We start from the raw sequence: 25220 nt of genomic DNA on the forward strand, positions 1-25220 counted from the left end.
AAGGGGCCCGCACATCTAGCCCAGCTGTCCTAGGGACCCCAGTATGCATACCCTATCCATCCTTCTCCAAAAGTTCCAAACCTGTTGGTGTGTCCTCTGCCTCAGCCTATCCATAGATTCCTTCTCCAAAAGTTCCATAACTGTTTGTCATGTGTCCTCTGCCTCAGCCTATCCATAGGCCCCTTCTCTAAAAGTTCCAAAACGGTTTGTCATGTGTCCTCAGCCTATCCATAGGCCCCTTCTCCAAAAGTTCCAAAACTGTTTGTCATGTGTCCTCTGCCTCAGCCTATCCATAGGCCCCTTCTCCAAAAGTTCCATAACTGTTGGTCATGTGTCCTCAGCCTATCCATAGGCCCCTTCTCCAAAAGTTCCATAACTGTTTGTCATGTGTCCTCAGCCTATCCATAGGCCCCTTCTCCAAAAGTTCCATAACTGTTTGTCATGTGTCCTCTGCCTCAGCCTATCCATAGGCCCCTTCTCCAAAAGTTCCATAACTGTTTGTCATGTGTCCTCTGCCTCAGCCTATCCATAGGCCCCTTCTCCAAAAGTTCCATAACTGTTGGTCATGTGTCCTCTGCCTCAGCCTATCCATAGGCCCCTTCTCCAAAAGTTCCATAACTGTTTGTCATGTGTCCTCTGCCTCAGCCTATCCATAGGCCCCTTCTCCAAAAGTTCCATAACTGTTTGTCATGTGTCCTCTGCCTCAGCCTATCCATAGGCCCCTTCTCCAAAAGTTCCATAACTGTTTGTCATGTGTCCTCTGCCTCAGGAGGAGTCGCTGTAGCATTCAGTGACAGCAACAAGATTGCACGCACATATTTACACACTGCCCTAATCTCTTTTGATTGCGTACATTATGTGACAGTGAAATACACGTGTTTGGTTTACGTGGTGCAGCCGTGTGTTAAACGCCTGTCGTTGTTGTTGCTAGGCACCCTGGTGGGCGGACAGGAGAGGAAACAGATGGCTCAGATCCAGGAGTCCGTGGGGGAGACCAGCTCTCAGAGTGTCGTCGTTGCCGTAGACAGGTTGATACGCATAACATAAACCATGGATTATATGATTTATATCTGAAGCCTGTGTTTGTAGAACATCATAACATAAACCATGTATTCTATCTGAAGCCTGTGTTTGTAGAACGTCATAATCACTTATAAATCACTGTAGGTTCTTGGAAAGTGTCAAAGCACAACATAAAGATGTCATTTTTATATACTGTAGCTGTCATCATCATCATCATAACCTTTGAGTACAATTGAGGGGCAGGCCCTCGTTTTCAATGTAGCCGAATACAGAACACAAAATCGGCAATATAAAACCGCAATATTAAATACATGAATCGGAAGGCAGAAAATACTCAAAACTAAAATAACTATAAGAGAATGACTGAGAATTAATTAAAACGGTTACAATGTTGATCAAAGGTGCTGGAAATAATTTCCCTGAATTGACCCAAGGAAGTTGATTTTGGTAACATCATGTCTGTGTTTTACAAATCGTAAACCTGGTTCATGTCTGTTGTAGGATCTTCACAGGCTCCACGAGGCTCGATGGAAACGCAATCGGTAAGTTTAAAGTTTTATTTTAGTTTGTGTCTATGCCGTTTTTTTTCACTTGCAAAAAGGTATAGTCGACGAACATTTTTCGTCTTGGGGTTTTAATCCACGAAAACAACACTTCAGTCTCAATGTGCTGTCTGTCATGTGGTTTCCAGTGGACTTCGTGCGGTGGCTGTGCGCCGTCTCCATGGACGAGCTGGCCTCGGCCCACCAGCCCAGGATGTTCAGCCTGCAGAAGATCGTGGAGATCTCCTACTACAACATGAACCGCATCCGGCTGCAGTGGTCCCGCATCTGGCAGGTCATCGGAGACCACTTCAACAAGGTCAGTACAGCCTCGGCCCCTAAACCCTAACCCGCATCTGGCAGGTCATCGGAGACCACTTCAACAAGGTCAGTACAGCCTCGGCCCCTAAACCCTAACCCGCATCTGGCAGGTCATCGGAGACCACTTCAACAAGGTCAGTACAGCCTCGGCCCCTAAACCCTAACCCGCATCTGGCAGGTCATCGGAGACCACTTCAACAAGGTCAGTACAGCCTCGGCCCCTAAACCCTAACCCGCATCTGGCAGGTCATCGGAGACCACTTCAACAAGGTCAGTACAGCCTCGGCCCCTAAACCCTAACCCGCATCTGGCAGGTCATCGGAGACCACTTCAACAAGGTCAGTACAGCCCCTAAACCCTAACCCGCATCTGGCAGGTCATCGGAGACCACTTCAACAAGGTCAGTACAGCCCCTAAACCCTAACCCGCATCTGTAATTACGTGAGCGCGGTCCCTTGAAATTGTCGCGCGCGTGCTCATTCCGTGCTCATTCCCGCGACTTAGTAGCCCTGGATTCTGTTGAGCTTTATTATTTTCGCTTGTGTTGTCGCGCCCCTCATGAGCAGACCTGGAGCAGACCTGTTGTTGATCCAGGTGACAACATCTGCGTTAATCGATGGCCGCGACATGTTGTAAATCTGCTATTTTCACCAGTTTGGGTTCCGGGCAAACGTCTAATTTCTCTTTCGGGTCACAGGCTAAACTAGAGAGACATTGGCTAATTTGGCGTACAATGTTTTTTACCATAAAGAAATGGATCCAAACATCTGTTTTCCTTCCTGGTCTTTGATGATATGTCTGTCCTTAGGTGGGCTGTAACCCTAACGAGGACGTGGCCATCTTCGCCGTGGACTCCCTCAGGCAGCTGTCCATGAAGTTCCTGGAGAAAGGAGAGCTGGCCAACTTCCGCTTCCAGAAGGACTTCCTGCGGCCGTTTGAACACATCATGAAGAAGAACAGGTAGCAAAATATAACCCATTAAGACCTGAGATCAGATTCTACTAAATGTTTTCTAGATTAGGTCAGTTTTCTGAAGAAAAAAAAACCTATGTTTCTATGTCTGTTGTTCTCAAACTATTTCATGTCGAGGACCCCCAAATATTATATGTAATTGGCCGACCCACATGTTGTTCAGGGACCTCCCAGAAGCAAAGATTTGAGTTAAAAAACGTTCGCTGTGAAAGAATATATATTTAAAGATTTGCACACATTTTCACGGTTAAAAAAAAAATAGCAGATCAGTATGTATTGTCAATTGTCAGTCGTTTCGTTTTCATGTATGTTTGATTAAAATTCAATAAAACGTAAATTGAAAAAAATAGCAGATCTACAAGCTACGATCTTTTTCAGATATTTTTCAACAGCTAAAGTTTAAAATAATGGTTAAAGTTGTTAAAAGATATAAGGTGACACAGATGAGTCCTCGGGTATAAATATGATGCAACATCCCTTTTGCTGGAGGATGGTTGAGAGATGACATGAAAATGGATGATATTATGAAGAGCGTCTGCTAAATGCCTAAATTATAAATTGAGTCAAAAGTGTTTTTTTCAAACTGTGGTGGAATGATGTAGCTTAAACTACAGTACTAGTCTGAACCCGGGTCTGACTTGACCCCGACCATTCATTTCTGATTTGCGTCTGACCCGGGTTTAGGTCGGGTATCCCAGCTCTACCATAAACTCAACAAAATTGACCAATAGGTTATAATGTTCCATGTTCCCCCAAATTAATCACACACATGACACTGTTTTTTCTGCCCCTCCACACCCTCCCTCCCTCCCTCCCTCCCTCCCTCCACACCCTCCCTCCCTCCCGTCCAGGTCTCCTACCATCAGGGACATGGTGATCAGGTGCGTGGCCCAGATGGTGAACTCCCAGGCCGCCAACATCCGCTCCGGCTGGAAGAACATCTTCTCGGTGTTCCACCAGGCGGCCTCGGACCACGACGAGACCATCGTGGAGCTGGCCTTCCAGACCACAGGCCTCATAGTCAGTGAGTATTAGATCCCATAGTGGAGCTGGCCTTCCAGACCACGGGCCTCATAGTCAGTGAGTATTAGACCCCATAGTGGAGCTGGCCTTCCAGACCACGGGCCTCATAGTCAGTGAGTATTAGACCCCATAGTGGAGCTGGCCTTCCAGACCACGGGCCTCATAGTCAGTGAGTATTAGATCCCATAGTGGAGCTGGCCTTCCAGACCACGGGCCTCATAGTCAGTGAGTATTAGACCCCATAGTGGAGCTGGCCTTCCAGACCACGGGCCTCATAGTCAGTGAGTATTAGACCCCATAGTGGAGCTGGCCTTCCAGACCACAGGCCTCATAGTCAGTGAGTATTAGACCCCATAGTGGAGCTGGCCTTCCAGACCACAGGCCTCATAGTGAGTATTAGACCCCATAGTGGAGCTGGCCTTCCAGACCACAGGCCTCATAGTGAGTATTAGACCCCATAGTGGAGCTGGCCTTCCAGACCACAGGCCTCATAGTGAGTATTAGACCCCATAGTGGAGCTGGCCTTCCAGACCACAGGCCTCATAGTCAGTGAGTATTAGATCCCATAGTGGAGCTGGCCTTCCAGACCACAGGCCTCATAGTCAGTGAGTATTAGACCCCATAGTGGAGCTGGCCTTCCAGACCACAGGCCTCATAGTCAGTGAGTATTAGACCCCATAGTGGAGCTGGCCTTCCAGACCACAGGCCTCATAGTCAGTGAGTATTAGACCCCATAGTGGAGCTGGCCTTCCAGACCACAGGCCTCATAGTCAGTGAGTATTAGACCCCATAGTGGAGCTGGCCTTCCAGACCACAGGCCTCATAGTCAGTGAGTATTAGACCCCATAGTGGAGCTGGCCTTCCAGACCACAGGCCTCATAGTCAGTGAGTATTAGACCCCATAGTGGGGCTGGCCTTCCAGACCACGGGCCTCATAGTCAGTGAGTATTAGACCCCATAGTGGAGCTGGCCTTCCAGACCACAGGCCTCATAGTCAGTGAGTATTAGACCCCATAGTGGAGCTGGCCTTCCAGACCACGGGCCTCATAGTCAGTGAGTATTAGACCCCATAGTGGAGCTGGCCTTCCAGACCACGGGCCTCATAGTCAGTGAGTATTAGACCCCATAGTGGAGCTGGCCTTCCAGACCACGGGCCTCATAGTCAGTGAGTATTAGATCCCATAGTGGAGCTGGCCTTCCAGACCACGGGCCTCATAGTCAGTGAGTATTAGACCCCATAGGGGAGCTGGCCTTCCAGACCACGGGCCTCATAGTCAGTGAGTATTAGACCCCATAGGGGAGCTGGCCTTCCAGACCACGGGCCTCATAGTCAGTGAGTATTAGACCCCATAGTGGAGCTGGCCTTCCAGACCACAGGCCTCATAGTCAGTGAGTATTAGATCCCATAGTGGAGCTGGCCTTCCAGACCACGGGCCTCATAGTCAGTGAGTATTAGATCCCATAGTGGAGCTGGCCTTCCAGACCACGGGCCTCATAGTCAGTGAGTATTAGACCCCATAGTGGAGCTGGCCTTCCAGACCACAGGCCTCATAGTCAGTGAGTATTAGACCCCATAGTGGAGCTGGCCTTCCAGACCACGGGCCTCATAGTCAGTGAGTATTAGACCCCATAGTGGAGCTGGCCTTCCAGACCACAGGCCTCATAGTCAGTGAGTATTAGACCCCATAGTGGAGCTGGCCTTCCAGACCACGGGCCTCATAGTCAGTGAGTATTAGACCCCATAGTGGAGCTGGCCTTCCTTCCAGACCACGGGCCTCATAGTCAGTGAGTATTAGACCCCATAGTGGAGCTGGCCTTCCAGACCACGGGCCTCATAGTCAGTGAGTATTAGATCCCATAGTGGAGCTGGCCTTCCAGACCACGGGCCTCATAGTCAGTGAGTATTAGATCCCATAGTGGAGCTGGCCTTCCAGACCACATCAGTGAGTATTAGACCCCATAGGGGAGCTGGCCTTCCAGACCACAGGCCTCATAGTCAGTGAGTATTAGATCCCATAGTGGAGCTGGCCTTCCAGACCACATCAGTGAGTATTAGACCCCATAGTGGAGCTGGCCTTCCAGACCACAGGCCTCATAGTCAGTGAGTATTAGATCCCATAGTGGAGCTGGCCTTCCAGACCACATCAGTGAGTATTAGACCCCATAGGGGAGCTGGCCTTCCAGACCACGGGCCTCATAGTCAGTGAGTATTAGACCCCATAGTGGAGCTGGCCTTCCAGACCACAGGCCTCATAGTCAGTGAGTATTAGATCCCATAGTGGAGCTGGCCTTCCAGACCACGGGCCTCATAGTCAGTGAGTATTAGACCCCATAGTGGAGCTGGCCTTCCAGACCACAGGCCTCATAGTCAGTGAGTATTAGATCCCATAGTGGAGCTGGCCTTCCAGACCACATCAGTGAGTATTAGACCCCATAGGGGAGCTGGCCTTCCAGACCACGGGCCTCATAGTCAGTGAGTATTAGACCCCATAGTGGAGCTGGCCTTCCAGACCACAGGCCTCATAGTCAGTGAGTATTAGATCCCATAGTGGAGCTGGCCTTCCAGACCACGGGCCTCATAGTCAGTGAGTATTAGACCCCATAGTGGAGCTGGCCTTCCAGACCACAGGCCTCATAGTCAGTGAGTATTAGACCCCATAGTGGAGCTGGCCTTCCAGACCACGGGCCTCATAGTCAGTGAGTATTAGATCCCATAGTGGAGCTGGCCTTCCAGACCACGGGCCTCATAGTCAGTGAGTATTAGACCCCATAGGGGAGCTGGCCTTCCAGACCACAGGCCTCATAGTCAGTGAGTATTAGACCCCATAGTGGAGCTGGCCTTCCAGACCACGGGCCTCATAGTCAGTGAGTATTAGACCCCATAGTGGAGCTGGCCTTCCAGACCACAGGCCTCATAGTCAGTGAGTATTAGATCCCATAGTGGAGCTGGCCTTCCAGACCACGGGCCTCATAGTCAGTGAGTATTAGACCCCATAGTGGAGCTGGCCTTCCAGACCACGGGCCTCATAGTCAGTGAGTATTAGACCCCATAGTGGAGCTGGCCTTCCAGACCACGGGCCTCATAGTCAGTGAGTATTAGACCCCATAGTGGAGCTGGCCTTCCAGACCACAGGCCTCATAGTCAGTGAGTATTAGACCCCATAGTGGAGCTGGCCTTCCAGACCACGGGCCTCATAGTCAGTGAGTATTAGACCCCATAGTGGAGCTGGCCTTCCAGACCACAGGCCTCATAGTCAGTGAGTATTAGACCCCATAGTGGAGCTGGCCTTCCAGACCACAGGCCTCATAGTGAGTATTAGATCCCATAGTGGAGCTGGCCTTCCAGACCACGGGCCTCATAGTCAGTGAGTATTAGACCCCATAGTGGAGCTGGCCTTCCAGACCACAGGCCTCATAGTCAGTGAGTATTAGACCCCATAGTGGAGCTGGCCTTCCAGACCACAGGCCTCATAGTCAGTGAGTATTAGACCCCATAGGGGAGCTGGCCTTCCAGACCACGGGCCTCATAGTCAGTGAGTATTAGACCCCATAGTGGAGCTGGCCTTCCAGACCACAGGCCTCATAGTCAGTGAGTATTAGATCCCATAGTGGAGCTGGCCTTCCAGACCACGGGCCTCATAGTCAGTGAGTATTAGATCCCATAGTGGAGCTGGCCTTCCAGACCACGGGCCTCATAGTCAGTGAGTATTAGACCCCATAGTGGAGCTGGCCTTCCAGACCACAGGCCTCATAGTCAGTGAGTATTAGATCCCATAGTGGAGCTGGCCTTCCAGACCACATCAGTGAGTATTAGACCTGACACAAAATGTCTTGCAAATCATGACAGTTTTCAGAAAAAAACCTATGTTTCTATGTCGGTGGTGTTGTAGTCACTGATTTGTAGTCATCTGGCAGGAAACCACAAGGCGGAATCAGAAGTACCCAAAATAAGTCCCCACGATCGTAATTTTAGGGCCTACCCATTAAAATAGAATTTCCCCCGTGGGACAACAAAGGTATACAGATGCTAAATAGTCTCTGGAAAGTACACTCACATTTATATTTTATAAATCAGCTAAACTATTAAAGCTGCATCAATGATTTCATTGGGTAGACCCTCAAATTATAATCGCGGGAAGTATTTTGGGTACTTCTGATTCCGCCTTGTGGTTTCCTGCCAGATGACTACATCATTGACTACAACATGCCGAAACTTAACCATCTGCTCTCAACCGGATCATAAACGCGTAATGGAATGCTGCCCAGGCTACTCTCAGTAGCTCCCGCATAACTTCCTGGTATGATGATGATATAACGCGCATACCCTTCTATTCCAGAGGTGCCCAAAAGGTAGATCGTGATCTACCAGTAAGATCACAAAGGCTGTGCAGGTAGATCACATGCCACTAAAACATCATGATATATAATTTAAATACAATATTTTTTGGGATCTGCAACTTGAATTAAGGTGACTTGATTGATTGACATCAAAAAGGTGCCTGTTAACCTACAATGGAAGCATCAGTAGCATTACAAAGTTATATACAAAAAAACATACCAATTTTCCCGCTCTATAGAGGGTATGCACATGCTTAAAGTGAATGGCACATCGAGTGGCAAATCGAGTGGCAAAGCAACAGGCAAAGTGAGTTTAACATTGTTTAATGTTGTTTAATGCAATCAGATATGACTTTTCTGTGTGGATGCATGGGCTGGTCAAGGCCAGAAAGTAGTTTTTTGCCACGCAGTAGGCGTTCCTGCATAACTTCCTAGTTTGATGATGATGTGACGTGCATACCCTCTATATCCCAGCAATGGGATAATATTTTTTGGTGGGTAGATCGATCTTGTTGAGCTGGTCATTTTGAAAGTAGCTCTCAAGTCAAAAGGTGTGAGCACCTCTGCTCTATTCCTTGCTCTTCCTTTTCCATAGTATCCATGGTTTGACTGTCTGTTGTTGCCCTCCCTCCCTCCCTCAGTGAACACCTTCCAGCAGCACTTTGCAGCTGCCATCGACTCCTTCCAGGATGCAGTGAAGTGCCTGTCGGAGTTCGTGTGCAACGCTGCCTTCCCCGACACCAGCATGGAGGCCATCAGGCTCATACGCCACTGTGCTAAATACGTCTCCGAGAGGCCACAGGTAGGAGCTGTACATGATACACATAGTCTAAATACGTCTCCTAGAGGCCACAGGTAGGAGCTGTACATGTTACACATAGTCTAAATACGTCTCTGAGAGGCCACAGGTAGGAGCTGTACATGTTACACATAGTCTAAATACGTCTCCTAGAGGCCACAGGTAGGAGCTGTACATGTTACACATAGTCTAAATACGTCTCTGAGAGGCCACAGGTAGGAGCTGTACATGTTACACATAGTCTAAATACGTCTCCTAGAGGCCACAGGTAGGAGCTGTACATGTTACACATAGTCTAAATACGTCTCTGAGAGGCCACAGGTAGGAGCTGTACATGTTACACATAGTCTAAATACGTCTCTGAGAGGCCACAGGTAGGAGCTGTACATGTTACACATAGTCTAAATACGTCTCCTAGAGGCCACAGGTAGGAGCTGTACATGTTACACATAGTCTAAATACGTCTCCTAGAGGCCACAGGTAGGAGCTGTACATGTTACACATAGTCTAAATACGTCTCTGAGAGGCCACAGGTAGGAGCTGTACATGTTACACATAGTCTAAATACGTCTCCTAGAGGCCACAGGTAGGAGCTGTACATGTTACACATAGTCTAAATACGTCTCTGAGAGGCCACAGGTAGGAGCTGTACATGTTACACATAGTCTAAATATGTCTCCTAGAGGCCACAGGTAGGAGCTGTACATGTTACACATAGTCTAAATACGTCTCCTAGAGGCCACAGGTAGGAGCTGTACATGATACACATAGTCTAAATATGTCTCTGAGAGGCCACAGGTAGGAGCTGTACATGTTACACATAGTCTAAATACGTCTCCTAGAGGCCACAGGTAGGAGCTGTACATGTTACACATAGTCTAAATACGTCTCCTAGAGGCCACAGGTAGGAGCTGTACATGTTACACATAGTCTAAATACGTCTCTGAGAGGCCACAGGTAGGAGCTGTACATGTTACACATAGTCTAAATACGTCTCCTAGAGGCCACAGGTAGGAGCTGTACATGTTACACATAGTCTAAATACGTCTCCTAGAGGCCACAGGTAGGAGCTGTACATGTTACACATAGTCTAAATACGTCTCCTAGAGGCCACAGGTAGGAGCTGTACATGTTACACATAGTCTAAATATGTCTCCTAGAGGCCACAGGTAGGAGCTGTACATGTTACACATAGTCTAAATACGTCTCTGAGAGGCCACAGGTAGGAGCTGTACATGTTACACATAGTCTAAATATGTCTCCGAGAGGCCACAGGTAGGAGCTGTACATGTTACACATAGTCTAAATACGTCTCCGAGAGGCCACAGGTAGGAGCTGTACATGTTACACATAGTCTAAATAAGTCTCCTAGAGGCCACAGGTAGGAGCTGTACATGTTACACATAGTCTAAATATGTCTCCTAGAGGCCACAGGTAGGAGCTGTACATGATACACATAGTCTAAATACGTCTCCTAGAGGCCACAGGTAGGAGCTGTACATGATACACATAGTCTAAATACGTCTCCGAGAGGCCACAGGTAGGAGCTGTACATGTTACACATAGTCTAAATACGTCTCCGAGAGGCCACAGGTAGGAGCTGTACATGTTACACATAGTCTAAATACGTCTCCTAGAGGCCACAGGTAGGAGCTGTACATGATACACATAGTCTAAATACGTCTCCGAGAGGCCACAGGTAGGAGCTGTACATGTTACACATAGTCTAAATACGTCTCCTAGAGGCCACAGGTAGGAGCTGTACATGTTACACATAGTCTAAATACGTCTCCTAGAGGCCACAGGTAGGAGCTGTACATGATACACATAGTCTAAATACGTCTCCTAGAGGCCACAGGTAGGAGCTGTACATGTTACACATAGTCTAAATACGTCTCCTAGAGGCCACAGGTAGGAGCTGTACATGATACACATAGTCTAAATACGTCTCCGAGAGGCCACAGGTAGGAGCTGTACATGTTACACATAGTCTAAATACGTCTCCGAGAGGCCACAGGTAGGAGCTGTACATGTTACACATAGTCTAAATACGTCTCCTAGAGGCCACAGGTAGGAGCTGTACATGTTACACATAGTCTAAATACGTCTCCGAGAGGCCACAGGTAGGAGCTGTACATGTTACACATAGTCTAAATACGTCTCCGAGAGGCCACAGGTAGGAGCTGTACATGTTACACATAGTCTAAATACGTCTCTGAGAGGCCACAGGTAGGAGCTGTACATGTTACACATAGTCTAAATACGTCTCCTAGAGGCCACAGGTAGGAGCTGTACATGTTACACATAGTCTAAATACGTCTCCTAGAGGCCACAGGTAGGAGCTGTACATGTTACACATAGTCTAAATATGTCTCCTAGAGGCCACAGGTAGGAGCTGTACATGTTACACATAGTCTAAATACGTCTCCTAGAGGCCACAGGTAGGAGCTGTACATGTTACACATAGTCTAAATATGTCTCTGAGAGGCCACAGGTAGGAGCTGTACATGTTACACATAGTCTAAATACGTCTCGAGAGGCCACAGGTAGGAGCTGTACATGTTACACATAGTCTAAATACGTCTCCTAGAGGCCACAGGTAGGAGCTGTACATGTTACACATAGTCTAAATACGTCTCCTAGAGGCCACAGGTAGGAGCTGTACATGTTACACATAGTCTAAATATGTCTCTGAGAGGCCACAGGTAGGAGCTGTACATGTTACACATAGTCTAAATACGTCTCTGAGAGGCCACAGGTAGGAGCTGTACATGTTACACATAGTCTAAATACGTCTCTGAGAGGCCACAGGTAGGAGCTGTACATGTTACACATAGTCTAAATACGTCTCCTAGAGGCCACAGGTAGGAGCTGTACATGTTACACATAGTCTAAATACGTCTCTGAGAGGCCACAGGTAGGAGCTGTACATGTTACACATAGTCTAAATACGTCTCCTAGAGGCCACAGGTAGGAGCTGTACATGTTACACATAGTCTAAATACGTCTCTGAGAGGCCACAGGTAGGAGCTGTACATGTTACACATAGTCTAAATACGTCTCCTAGAGGCCACAGGTAGGAGCTGTACATGTTACACATAGTCTAAATACGTCTCCTAGAGGCCACAGGTAGGAGCTGTACATGTTACACATAGTCTAAATACGTCTCTGAGAGGCCACAGGTAGGAGCTGTACATGTTACACATAGTCTAAATACGTCTCCTAGAGGCCACAGGTAGGAGCTGTACATGTTACACATAGTCTAAATACGTCTCTGAGAGGCCACAGGTAGGAGCTGTACATGTTACACATAGTCTAAATACGTCTCCGAGAGGCCACAGGTAGGAGCTGTACATGATACACATAGTCTAAATAAGTCTCTGAGAGGCCACAGGTAGGAGCTGTACATGTTACACATAGTCTAAATACGTCTCTGAGAGGCCACAGGTAGGAGCTGTACATGTTACACATAGTCTAAATACGTCTCCTAGAGGCCACAGGTAGGAGCTGTACATGTTACACATAGTCTAAATATGTCTCTGAGAGGCCACAGGTAGGAGCTGTACATGTTACACATAGTCTAAATACGTCTCTGAGAGGCCACAGGTAGGAGCTGTACATGTTACACATAGTCTAAATACGTCTCCTAGAGGCCACAGGTAGGAGCTGTACATGTTACACATAGTCTAAATACGTCTCTGAGAGGCCACAGGTAGGAGCTGTACATGTTACACATAGTCTAAATATGTCTCCTAGAGGCCACAGGTAGGAGCTGTACATGTTACACATAGTCTAAATACGTCTCCGAGAGGCCACAGGTAGGAGCTGTACATGTTACACATAGTCTAAATACGTCTCCTAGAGGCCACAGGTAGGAGCTGTACATGTTACACATAGTCTAAATATGTCTCCGAGAGGCCACAGGTAGGAGCTGTACATGTTACACATAGTCTAAATACGTCTCCGAGAGGCCACAGGTAGGAGCTGTACATGTTACACATAGTCTAAATACGTCTCCTAGAGGCCACAGGTAGGAGCTGTACATGTTACACATAGTCTAAATACGTCTCCTAGAGGCCACAGGTAGGAGCTGTACATGTTACACATAGTCTAAATACGTCTCCTAGAGGCCACAGGTAGGAGCTGTACATGATACACATAGTCTAAATACGTCTCTGAGAGGCCACAGGTAGGAGCTGTACATGTTACACATAGTCTAAATACGTCTCCGAGAGGCCACAGGTAGGAGCTGTACATGATACACATAGTCTAAATAAGTCTCTGAGAGGCCACAGGTAGGAGCTGTACATGTTACACATAGTCTAAATACGTCTCCGAGAGGCCACAGGTAGGAGCTGTACATGTTACACATAGTCTAAATACGTCTCCTAGAGGCCACAGGTAGGAGCTGTACATGTTACACATAGTCTAAATATGTCTCCGAGAGGCCACAGGTAGGAGCTGTACATGTTACACATAGTCTAAATACGTCTCCTAGAGGCCACAGGTAGGAGCTGTACATGTTACACATAGTCTAAATACGTCTCCGAGAGGCCACAGGTAGGAGCTGTACATGTTACACATAGTCTAAATATGTCTCCGAGAGGCCACAGGTAGGAGCTATGAAAGCTCGTAGTGCGGCACTCGTTGCCGCGCTATGAGCTTGTAGATCTGCTATTTTTTCACCAGCTAAAGTTTAAAATAATGGTTAAAAGCTATGAGGTGACACAGATGCGTTCCAGATCTAAATTGATTAAATGCCCCCCCCCCCCCCCTGTCCAGGCTCTGAGAGAGTACACCAGTGATGACATGAACGTGGCCCCTGGGGACCGTGTGTGGGTTCGAGGCTGGTTCCCCATCCTGTTTGAGCTCTCCTGCATCATCAACCGCTGCAAGCTGGACGTCAGAACCAGGTAGGACCACAGCACAATGCCCTTCAGAACCAGGTAGGACCACAGCACAATGCCCTTTAGAACCAGGTAGGACCACAGCACAATGCCCTTCAGAACCAGGTAGGACCACAGCACAATGCCCTTTAGAACCAGGTAGGACCACAGCACAATGCCCTTCAGAACCAGGTAGGACCACAGCACAATGCCCTTCAGAACCAGGTAGGACCACAGCACAATGCCCTTCAGAACCAGGTAGGACCACAGCACAATGCCCTTTAGAACCAGGTAGGACCACAGCACAATGCCCTTCAGAACCAGGTAGGACCACAGCACAATGCCCTTTAGAACCAGGTAGGACCACAGCACAATGCCCTTCAGAACCAGGTAGGACCACAGCACAATGCCCTTCAGAACCAGGTAGGACCACAGCACAATGCCCTTCAGAACCAGGTAGGACCACAGCACAATGCCCTTCAGAACCAGGTAGGACCACAGCACAATGCCCTTTAGAACCAGGTAGGACCACAGCACAATGCCCTTCAGAACCAGGTAGGACCACAGCACAATGCCCTTCAGAACCAGGTAGGACCACAGCACAATGCCCTTTAGAACCAGGTAGGACCACAGCACAATGCCCTTTAGAACCAGGTAGGACCACAGCACAATGCCCTTTAGAACCAGGTAGGACCACAGCACAATGCCCTTCAGAACCAGGTAGGACCACAGCACAATGCCCTTTAGAACCAGGTAGGACCACAGCACAATGCCCTGCAGTGACTGAAAAAACATATAGTTGCTGACGGGTCCGGGAGGAAATCATCTTACTCCATTTGTTGGACTGTGCTTGAAAGGTTCACTTCTGTGGTCTCTAACATTACACCTAGCTACATGTTTAAGCATTTATTTCATATTTACATGACTTCTGTGGACTCTAACATTACACCTAGCTACATGTTTAAGCATTTATTTCATATTTACATGACTTCTGTGGACTCTAACATTACACCTAGCTACATGTTTAAGCATTTATTTCATATTTACATGCCGATTTCAGCTCTGACACTTATTCCAGACATGCTCTAGTATGTGAAGAGTCTGCCTGTGCTATTAACTCATTTTTAGGAAAAAAAAAACATCTCCTCTGGTGAAAAGCTGCAGGTTGCGCGATGGCAGGCTCTCAGTCAAATCTGGTCTAACATTACATGAAATATGTAACATGAAGTAGATTTTGCACAGAATGGGCTGCGTGATTGCAGCCTAATGTACACCGCACGTCATGTGACGAAAACAACAGTCCTACAAGCTTTTCACTGACTCATTATTGATGCCACGTTGTCAGTTACTGGGAAGTTGGAAGTCAAGAATTTCCACAGAAAAGGGAGTTAGATTCTCAAGAAGGGAAGGTGTACCGGATTGCCTGGTTGAGTCACCATTATTAGGAAACGTGCCCATATAATTGCATGTGTGATATCATACTGATAGAGCAGACGCATGATTATATGGGCACCTTTCCTAATAATGATGACTCAATCAGGCAAGCTGGTACACTTAATTACCCTTCTAGAGATTCATAACATTGGCACAGTAACATGGAACAAAGGTTTAGTGCACTGTTCTGTGGAAGAAAATACAATGTGTTTTTGTGACGGGACTGACAGTCATGTGTGTGTTTTTGTGACAGGACTGACAGTCATGTGTGTGTGTTGTGACAGGGGGCTGACAGTCATGTGTGTTATTGTGACAGGGGACTGACGGTCATGTGTGTGTTTTTGTGACAGGGGACTGACGGTCATGTGTGTGTTTTTGTGACAGGGGGCTGACAGTCATGTGTGTGTTTTTGTGACAGGGGGCTGACGGTCATGTGTGTGTTTTTGTGACAGGGGGCTGACAGTCATGTGTGTGTTTTTGTGACGGGGCTGACCGTCATGTGTGTGTTTTTGTGACAGGACTGACAGTCATGTGTGTGTTTTTGTGACAGGACTGACAGTCATGTGTGTGTTTTTGTGACAGGGGGCTGACAGTCATGTGTGTGTTTTTGTGACAGGACTGACAGTCATGTGTGTGTTTTTGTGACAGGGGGCTGACGGTCATGTGTGTGTTTTTGTGACAGGACTGACAGTCATGTGTGTGTTTTTGTGACAGGACTGACAGTCATGTGTGTGTTTTTGTGACAGGACTGACAGTCATGTGTGTGTTTTTGTGACAGGGGGCTGACAGTCATGTGTGTGTTTTTGTGACAGGACTGACAGTCATGTGTGTGTTTTTGTGACAGGGGGCTGACGGTCATGTGTGTGTTTTTGTGACAGGACTGACAGTCATGTGTGTGTTTTTGTGACAGGACTGACAGTCATGTGTGTGTTTTTGTGACAGGACTGACAGTCATGTGTGTGTTTTTGTGACAGGGGGCTGACAGTCATGTGTGTTATTGTGACAGGGGGCTGACGGTCATGTGTGTGTTATTGTGACAGGGGGCTGACAGTCATGTGTGTGTTATTGTGACAGGGGTCTGACAGTCATGTGTGTGTTATTGTGACAGGGGGCTGACAGTCATGTGTGTGTTATTGTGACAGGGGGCTGACAGTCATGTGTGTGTGTTTGTGACAGGGGGCTGACAGTCATGTGTGTGTTTTTTTGTGACAGGGGGCTGACAGTCATGTGTGTGTTTTTGTGACAGGGGGCTGACGGTCATGTTTGAGATCATGAAGAGCTACGGACACACGTTTGAGAAGCATTGGTGGCACGACCTCTTCAGGATCGTCTTCCGGATCTTTGATAACATGAAGCTGCCTGAGCAGCAGACAGAGGTGAGCTGACACAATTACTCTAATCCCCCCCCAAATATATATTCATTATTTTAGCTGGACTCTGGACCATTATTTTAGCTCAAATCCCCCCCAAAAATATTATTATATTTTAGCTGGACTCTTGAGTGTACAAATGGAACCAAATGACCCGTCAAAATGGACTCTGACGGGTCCATTTGGTTTCATTTGTACACTCTCAGAGTTACAGACCCCATAAGGGTCCATTTGGTTACAAACTATCATTTAGCTGGGGACCCCCTGGAACTCCGTCAAGGACCCCCGGGGGATCTCGCCCTTGCTGGCACTTTGGGAACCTGTCAGGATTTAGAAGACATTTGTAGAATCGTTCACCGTTCAAAATGGGTTAAAGGGGGGGGGGGGGGGGGGGGGAATGTGACAGTGATCGAATTCACGTCGTGCACAATTTTAATTGGCGAAACCCGACAACAGCTGGCCTTTTTTTTGTAGTCACATCTGTGTTTGTTTGTTTGTTTGTTCACAGAAAACGGAGTGGATGACGACCACGTGTAACCACGCGCTGTACGCCATCTGTGACGTGTTCACCCAGTTCTACGAGCCTCTCAGCGAGGTGCTGCTCGCAGACATCTTCACACAGCTGCAGTGGTGTGTCAGACAAGGTGAGTAAATCTGATCTGCTGGTCAAAGCAGACCAGAGGTAGAAAACTGTCGTTCCCTGATGTCATCGCTATAGGGACACAGGCATCAGTAAGCAGGAACTGGGGATGGCAATGAAGGACCGGAAAGTCTGGCGTGATAATGTGAAATCCACGATCTCGACCGCGGTCGAAAAATGATGATGATGAAATCTGATCTAGGCATTCTGAGGAAATCCTGAACGGCCATTTATTCATATTGTATGTTATTGTATTAATCACGATGGGGGGGGGGGAAATGGTGCCAAAAAACGTTCTTGCAAGACGGTTAGCATCACAACTAGCTAGGTTACAATACTAGGTTATACTAGGTATAACTATATACTATATACTTATAACTTATAACTATATACTTTAGGTATACTAGGTTACAATCACAAATCTAGCCATGATGAAGACCGTATAGAGCGTCGCAGTCCCGCCTCCTACCAGGGCCCGGGAAATGATTCTCCGTTCATTTTCCTCATAGACATTTCAGAAAGTATTTATTTAAAGACGTTTACGCCGCGGACAAAGCCAACTCTTGTCGTGACAAATCATGACAACAAACACAATTTCTCGGGCCAAACAAAGAATTAGAAAGTAGAAAAAAACGACTTTTTCTGTTTTTCTTCTATGTAATTATTTGTTTGGTCCAAAATATTGTGTGTGTTGTCATGATTTGTCACGACTCGAGTTGGCTTCGTACGACGCTTAAAAGGTCTTTAAATAAATACTTTTTGAAACGTCTATGGGGAAAATGCATTGTGATTCATTTCCTGGGCCTGACGTCATCATGAAAGGGGCAGGACTGCGACGCTCTATAGGTCGGTTGAATAAAGATTTCCTCCTTTTTAACCATTAAGTGTGCCCGGATCTCCGCTTTGTTCTATAGATGTGTTATCCCGATTGATCCCAGGAGCACCTTTTTACTATTTTTACATTTTGTATACCTGCACACCTGAGCACCTGGTTGCTTCCTTGCCTCTACACAATCACAATCGTTGTCTTTGGAAGACACGTTATTATGGTGTAAGTTCCATGTTTGTTGACACTGTGCTGTTCCCTCCCTGGCCTTAACAGACAATGAACAGCTGGCGCGCTCGGGCACCAACTGTCTGGAGAACCTGGTCATCCTCAACGGGGAGAAGTTCAGCCCTGAGGTGTGGAACACCACCTGCGCCTGCATGCTGGAGATCTTCCAGAACACCAGCCCTCACGCGTACGTAACCCAACGTAACGTAACGTAACGTCCCTCCAGTTACTCCATGACCCACCATGTCGTTCCAAGTCCGTTTGTCCACTGGTTAGACTTAGACATACTGCAAAAGAAAGAACAAGTCTGCACACCCTTTTGAAAGCTAAGACGTTATTTACCAAGGCGGGGTAAAACACACAACGTTTCGGCCTCTGTGGCCTTCGTCAGGTATATTGGATAGCAGCGCATATAGGACAGGTGTGTGTATATATATAGAGGTATAAGTGGGCAGAACAAATAAACGAAAAGCAATCACACCTGTGGACACAGTCCCTATTTGGGATTGAACTCAGGACAGAGAATGAAGCCATTAGTAGGCTATCCCTGTGTGGCCACCAGGGGAAGAAATCATCACACATAAACAAACATCAAGGACCCATATCATAACCCCATCCAAGTGTAGAAACAGCTCCCTGAGCTCTACAGAGAGTAGCCTACACATGCTTAGACATACTGTACACCACTACAGCATTAAGTTCTCAGCTCGGTGTCGGACGGTCATTTAGCATTGTTTTATAGTTTGACAGTCAACCCCTTTACTCTTAAGTTACCTCGGAGAGTGAAGAAATTAAACCAGATAAACCTGTAAGGTTACAGATACAGTATTTACTGTATTTTTTTAGTTCACAGTATTTACTAAACTATACTCTATACTCTATACAAAATAAACATTTTATCTAATAGCGTTTTTGGTTGAATAGTGTGTGTGTGCGCGCCTGCAAAGTGGTCAAGTGGTCCTTAAATTAATCGGGTCTTGGGATTGTGCCTCACAGCTCTGACAGCATATAATTACTGTAGTCACATGACGAGACTCCTGATCCCACTGCTCTGGTTGCTTCTCTCCTCAGCTTGTTGACGTGGAGACCGGCCGGTCAGGAGGAGGAATCTGGCGATGGCAAGCATACGGTAAAACAAACAAACAATCCAAACATTAACCCAGTTGAGCAGAAGCTTCCTCACGTGGTTTACTTTGCAGTACGATGATAGTTCCAGTATACAGTACGATGATAGTTCCAGTATACAGTACGATGATAGTTCCAGTAAATACAGCATCGTATTCAAACTAGTAGATCTGTCGCGACATCCGTCGTATTGGAAAGAAAGCTGATGGTTTCCTTCTAGTGAGGAAGTGAAAAGTCGTGCAATATCGATATAGAAGATCTAATGTGCATTTTTGAGCGGCGCTAGCCCCTCCTATAAATAGCTATAGAGTGTAATGTCTGTGTTGAACTGAACACAGACATTAAATGTCATTGACAATGCATGGATAATGTACGTCCTATCAGCAAGTGAACGGCCACATGTCCTCTGTCTCTGTTTTCAGGACATTGACTTTGACACTCAGTCACAGAGCAGCTACGACCGGGCGCTCTCTGAGAGAGGACACAGTCAGATGTCTAGTGACGACACCTGCAGGACCAAGTCCAACACTAGTGAGTACACACACACACACACACACGCACACAGAGTGCCGCGCTACGAGCTTGTAGATCTGCTTTTTTTTTCTCTTCATCTTGAAAATGTCTTTTGACTATAATTCTTTTCTTTCAGAGCGAAAGTTTTTAACTCAAATCCTTGCTTCTGGGAGGTCCCTGGGACACCGTATTTTCAGATGGGGGTCGGCGGCCAATTACATATAATCTTTGGGGTCGTTGACATGACATAGTTTGAGAACCACTGACATACTGTTGAAACATAGGGTTTTTCAGAAGAGGATTTGGAAGACATTTAGTAGAACCTGGTCTCAGGTCTGAATGGGTTCATAATATCATCTCAATGTGCTTATTTCTGTGCGTTGCAGGAGTGTCGGACCAGAAGCTGTTTGCGGGGCTGTTGATAAAGTGCGTGGTGCAGCTGGAGCTGATCCAGACCATAGACAACATCGTGTTCTTCCCAGCGACCAGCAAGAAGGAAGATGCCGAGAACATGGCCGCCGCACAGGTTGGTTGGTCACACCCAGGTGTCACACACATGTCTGTACTAGGGCATTCACTTCTAGTCATTTTTACTAGTTGACTAGTTGCCTAGTTCACTAGTCGACTAGTCGACTAGTTGTTTAACTACCTATTAAAGTTTTTTTTGGAAATAAATATTTGTACATTTAAAAATTGTGTACATTGGTGACTATAACTATAATCTACCTGATCTTGAGGCCTACAAAATCGGGGAAGAACTAGTCAACTAGTACCAACAAGGTCGACTAGTGAATTTACTAGTCGACTAGTTGCTTAATGCCCTAGTCTGTACACGCATAGATATTAAAGAAATAGATGCCTCTCATTGGCCGCTGCAGTTCGTTGGAGCGATGTGTGTTGAAGGAGGGGCGGGAGAATTTACACTGGGGGAGGAAGTACGCCGGAAGAGTGGAAGGCACGTTACGTCACGCTGCCACTCAAGTGATTACTGGCCAATCACAGCGCATCTTTTCCGGGACTTACAGACCCGAACATGCTCTCTGTGACGCACGCTCATGCTTCCGCGGGGCTTCGCAAGGAATCACAGGGAAGTTTTGCGCCCCATTGAGCACATATACGCTCCAGAGCCGGAGCTCCCATTGAGCACATATACGCTCCAGAGCCGGAGCTCCCATTGAGCACATATACGCTCCAGAGCCGGAGCTCCCATTGAGCACATATACGCTCCAGAGCCGGAGCTCCCATTGAGCACATATACGCTCCAGAGCCGGAGCTCCCATTGAGCACATATACGCTCCAGAGCCCTCCCATTGAGCACATATACGCCCCATTGAGCACATATACGCTCCAGAGCCCTCCCTTGAGCACATATACGCTCCAGAGCCCTCCCATTGAGCACATATACGCTCCAGAGCCCTCCCTTGAGCACATATACGCTCCAGAGCCGGAACATTGAGCACATATACGCTCCAGAGCCCTCCCTTGAGCACATATACGCTCCAGAGCCCTCCCTTGAGCACATATACGCTCCAGAGCCCCCCATTGAGCACATATACGCTCCAGAGCCCTCCCTTGAGCACATATACGCTCCAGAGCCCATTGAGCACATATACGCTCCAGAGCCCCCCATTGAGCACATATACGCTCCAGAGCCCTCCCTTGAGCACATATACGCTCCAGAGCCCCCCATTGAGCACATATACGCTCCAGAGCCCCCCATTGAGCACATATACGCTCCAGAGCCCTCCCTTGAGCACATATACGCTCCAGAGCCCCCCCATTGAGCACATATACGCTCCAGAGCCCCCCATTGAGCACATATACGCTCCAGAGCCCCCCATTGAGCACATATACGCTCCAGAGCCCCCCATTGAGCACATATACGCTCCAGAGCCGGAACATTGAGCACATATACGCCCCATTGAGCACATATACGCTCCAGAGAGCACATATACGCTCCAGAGCCGGAACATTGAGCACATATACGCCCCATTGAGCACATATACGCTCCAGAGCCCTCCCATTGAGCACATATACGCTCCAGAGCCCTCCCTTGAGCACATATACGCTCCAGAGCCCTCCCTTGAGCACATATACGCTCCAGAGCCCTCCCTTGAGCACATATACGCTCCAGAGCCCTCCCTTGAGCACATATACGCTCCAGAGCCCTCCCTTGAGCACATATACGCTCCAGAGCCCTCCCTTGAGCACATATACGCTCCAGAGCCCTCCCTTGAGCACATATACGCTCCAGAGCCGGAAAGGGCATCTACGTTTATATGTCTATGTGACTGTGTACATGGACAAATGTGACCAGATTTGACTGAGAGTCTGCCATCTCGCAAATTTCTGATTTTCACCAGAGGAGCTTCCTTTTTTTAAAGTTAGTTAATAGCACAGGCAGACTCTTCACATACTAGAGCATGTCTGAAATAAGTGTCAGAGCTGAAATCGACATGTAAATATGAAATAAATGCGTAATGTTAGAGTCCACATACAGAAGTGAACCTTACAAGCCTGTTTTCTCAACGCGCTGTTTCTCTGCAAGTCATTACTCTATAAGCCATATCTCCAAAACTGGTTAGTCAAACTGAACAACCAATATGTCAATTTGAAGCTATGATTCCCTGCTTTCATATGACATGAAAAAACGAAAATTAATAAATCCCTCAGTCAAATTTGGTCACAAGTCTGTGGCAAAGTCTTGGTCTTGTGAGTTTTAGATGTTCTGTCTTACACACCATCATAATGTTCTCATTTTGATCATAACACCCACTTTACTGAATGTAAAGTCTCCAGGTTTTCGTCAGAATAAGTATGACAATTATTTATTATGACTCTATGGCATATTAGGAGTGGTTCTCAAATGTTTTATTTGTAAGCACCCTCTGTAACTGTGTTCAAATGGAACCAGATAAAAGTATTTGGTCTGACCTGGCCGGGGATCGAACCCCCGACCTCCCAGTCTCAGGGTGGACACTCTAACCACAAGGTGTGGTTAGAGTCTGCAGTAGGTTCTTTTTCACTTTCTTGTGTTTGAAAGCTGAAAATGGAAACAAAACTTTTACCACAAGACAATGGGCTTTGTTCACTTAATTCCAATATCTCATGTTGCAGCACGACCTTGAGTTCATTAATGCTTTCAGTTCATTAGTCCGTTTTAATTATTAATATAATTTATGATTAGAAAGTGAAAATGACTTTGTTCATGTAATGCCCACGGCTGCCGGTGGTTGCTAGGCTACAGTAAGGTAAATAAGGTGGACGTGTTCGCAGTACTGTGTTATATGGAGAGGAAATGGCATTAGCCCATTCTGGGCGGGAACCCCTTTTGGTGTTTTTAGCATTGTGTTATACTTTAGCTATTGAAAAATAGCAGATCTACAAGCTCGTAGCGCGGCACCGAGTGCCGCGCTACGAGCTTGTAGGTCTGATATTTTTGAAAAATCGTGAAAATGTGGTGCAAATATATATTCTTTCAGAGCGAACATTGCTTCTGGGAGGTCACTCACTGGAACTACATATTTTCAAGATGGTGGTCGATATAATTTCTTGGGTCATTGACATGAAATATTGAGCACCACTGATATAGAATCAGGATTTTTGAAGACATTTTTTTTTTAATTTTGACGTCAGGCCTAAACGGGTTAGAGTGCCTCTCAGCCAATTACGATGCAAGGTCGTTAACGGACTGTGGCGTGATAAGTGAGGCGCCGTGCTCGTTTTCCGACCGACAGAGTTCATTAGAGTTCATTCTCGATAAAGTGCAGAACAATTAAACCTTTTTTTATAAATGTCATCTCGTTGCAGTTCAGTTGTGGGTTTGCATTAATTATGCATTTGCACCGTAGAGTAGGTCAAGAGGAGCTAATTCAGTGAACTGGCAGCGACAAGCGACTCATAACACCTGAAACCAGAAACCAGGCCACACCCTATTTCACTTTTTGAGTGGTGGAGCTTTGTGTGTATCTGGCTGGCTGTGTCCGAGCATGAAATTAGCGTTTGGTTGGTTTTCATCAGCAAGTGTCACTGTTGTGCAGCCTAACACACACACTCATATTAACTGTATATATGATGATGTCGGCTGTGACAATACAGTACAGTGACAATGTGGGTCTGGAAGTTCCGGGGACCCCCACACGGAGTTGCACCACATTTTTAACCCATTCGGAGGTGGTACTTAGGGGAGGTTTTGACTAAAGGGCATCCATGGTCTCTCCTCCTGTCAGAAGGACGCACTAGAGGAGACTGAGGTGGTGGCGGTGGAGCCGGGCTCCGACCAGGGCATGTAGTTCATGTACAGACAGATGATTAAAGGGTGTGGTCTCTATGGTCTCTCCTCCTTACAGAGAGATGCTCTAGAGGAGACCGAGGTGGCAGTGGAGGCGGTGGAGCCGGGCTCAGACCAGGGCATGTAGTTCATGTACAGACAGATGATTAAAGGGTGTGGTCTCTATGGTCTCTCCTCCTTACAGAGAGACGCTCTAGAGGAGACCAAGGTGGCGGTGGAGGCGGTGGAGCCGGGCTCAGACCAGGGCATGTAGTTCATGTACAGATGGATGATACAGGGTGTGGTCTCTATGGTCTCTCCTCCTTACAGAGAGATGCTCTAGAGGAGACCGAGGTGGCGGTGGAGCCGGGCTCAGACCAGGGCATGTAGTTCATGTATAGACAGATGATTAAAGGGTGTGGTCTCTATGGTCTCTCCTTACAGAGAGATGCTCTAGAGGAGACCGAGGTGGCAGTGGAGGCGGTGGAGCCGGGCTCAGACCAGGGCATGTAGTTCATGTACAGACGGATGATACAGGGTGTGGTCTCTATGGTCTCTCCTCCTTACAGAGAGATGCTCTAGAGGAGACAGAGGTGGTGGCGGTGGAGGGCTCCGACCAGGGCATGTAGTTCATGTATAGACAGATGATTAAAGGGTGTGGTCTCTCCTTACAGAGAGATGCTCTAGAGGAGACCGAGGTGGCAGTGGAGGCGGTGGAGCCGGGCTCAGACCAGGGCATGTAGTTCATGTACAGACAGATGATTAAAGGGTGTGGTCTCTATGGTCTCTCCTCCTTACAGAGAGATGCTCTAGAGGAGACCGAGGTGGCAGTGGAGGCGGTGGAGCCGGGCTCAGACCAGGGCATGTAGTTCATGTACAGACAGATGATTAAAGGGTGTGGTCTCTATGG

The 25220-nt window shown here is 47.3% G+C and overlaps 1 protein-coding gene across 1 annotated transcript in view; it reads left to right on the top strand.

The window, feature by feature from the left end:
- arfgef2 (ADP-ribosylation factor guanine nucleotide-exchange factor 2 (brefeldin A-inhibited)) overlaps positions 1-25220 on the top strand; it is a gene marked incomplete at its 3' end in the record, with an annotated part of 89269 nt that overhangs the window by 54693 nt on the left and 9356 nt on the right. The window contains exons 23-35 of the mRNA XM_079490810.1: positions 932-1028; positions 1525-1565; positions 1715-1884; positions 2695-2846; positions 3710-3882; positions 8861-9021; positions 13801-13931; positions 16585-16714; positions 17217-17352; positions 18451-18589; positions 19474-19531; positions 19950-20058; positions 20427-20566. Coding sequence (XP_079346936.1) covers positions 932-1028; positions 1525-1565; positions 1715-1884; positions 2695-2846; positions 3710-3882; positions 8861-9021; positions 13801-13931; positions 16585-16714; positions 17217-17352; positions 18451-18589; positions 19474-19531; positions 19950-20058; positions 20427-20566 — 1637 coding nt within the window. The remainder of the gene's footprint in view (positions 1-931; positions 1029-1524; positions 1566-1714; positions 1885-2694; positions 2847-3709; positions 3883-8860; positions 9022-13800; positions 13932-16584; positions 16715-17216; positions 17353-18450; positions 18590-19473; positions 19532-19949; positions 20059-20426; positions 20567-25220) is intronic.

Source organism: Electrona antarctica (genome assembly GCF_951216825.1).
Source record: "Electrona antarctica genome assembly, chromosome: 2".
Classification (NCBI taxonomy): Eukaryota; Metazoa; Chordata; class Actinopteri; order Myctophiformes; family Myctophidae; genus Electrona; species Electrona antarctica.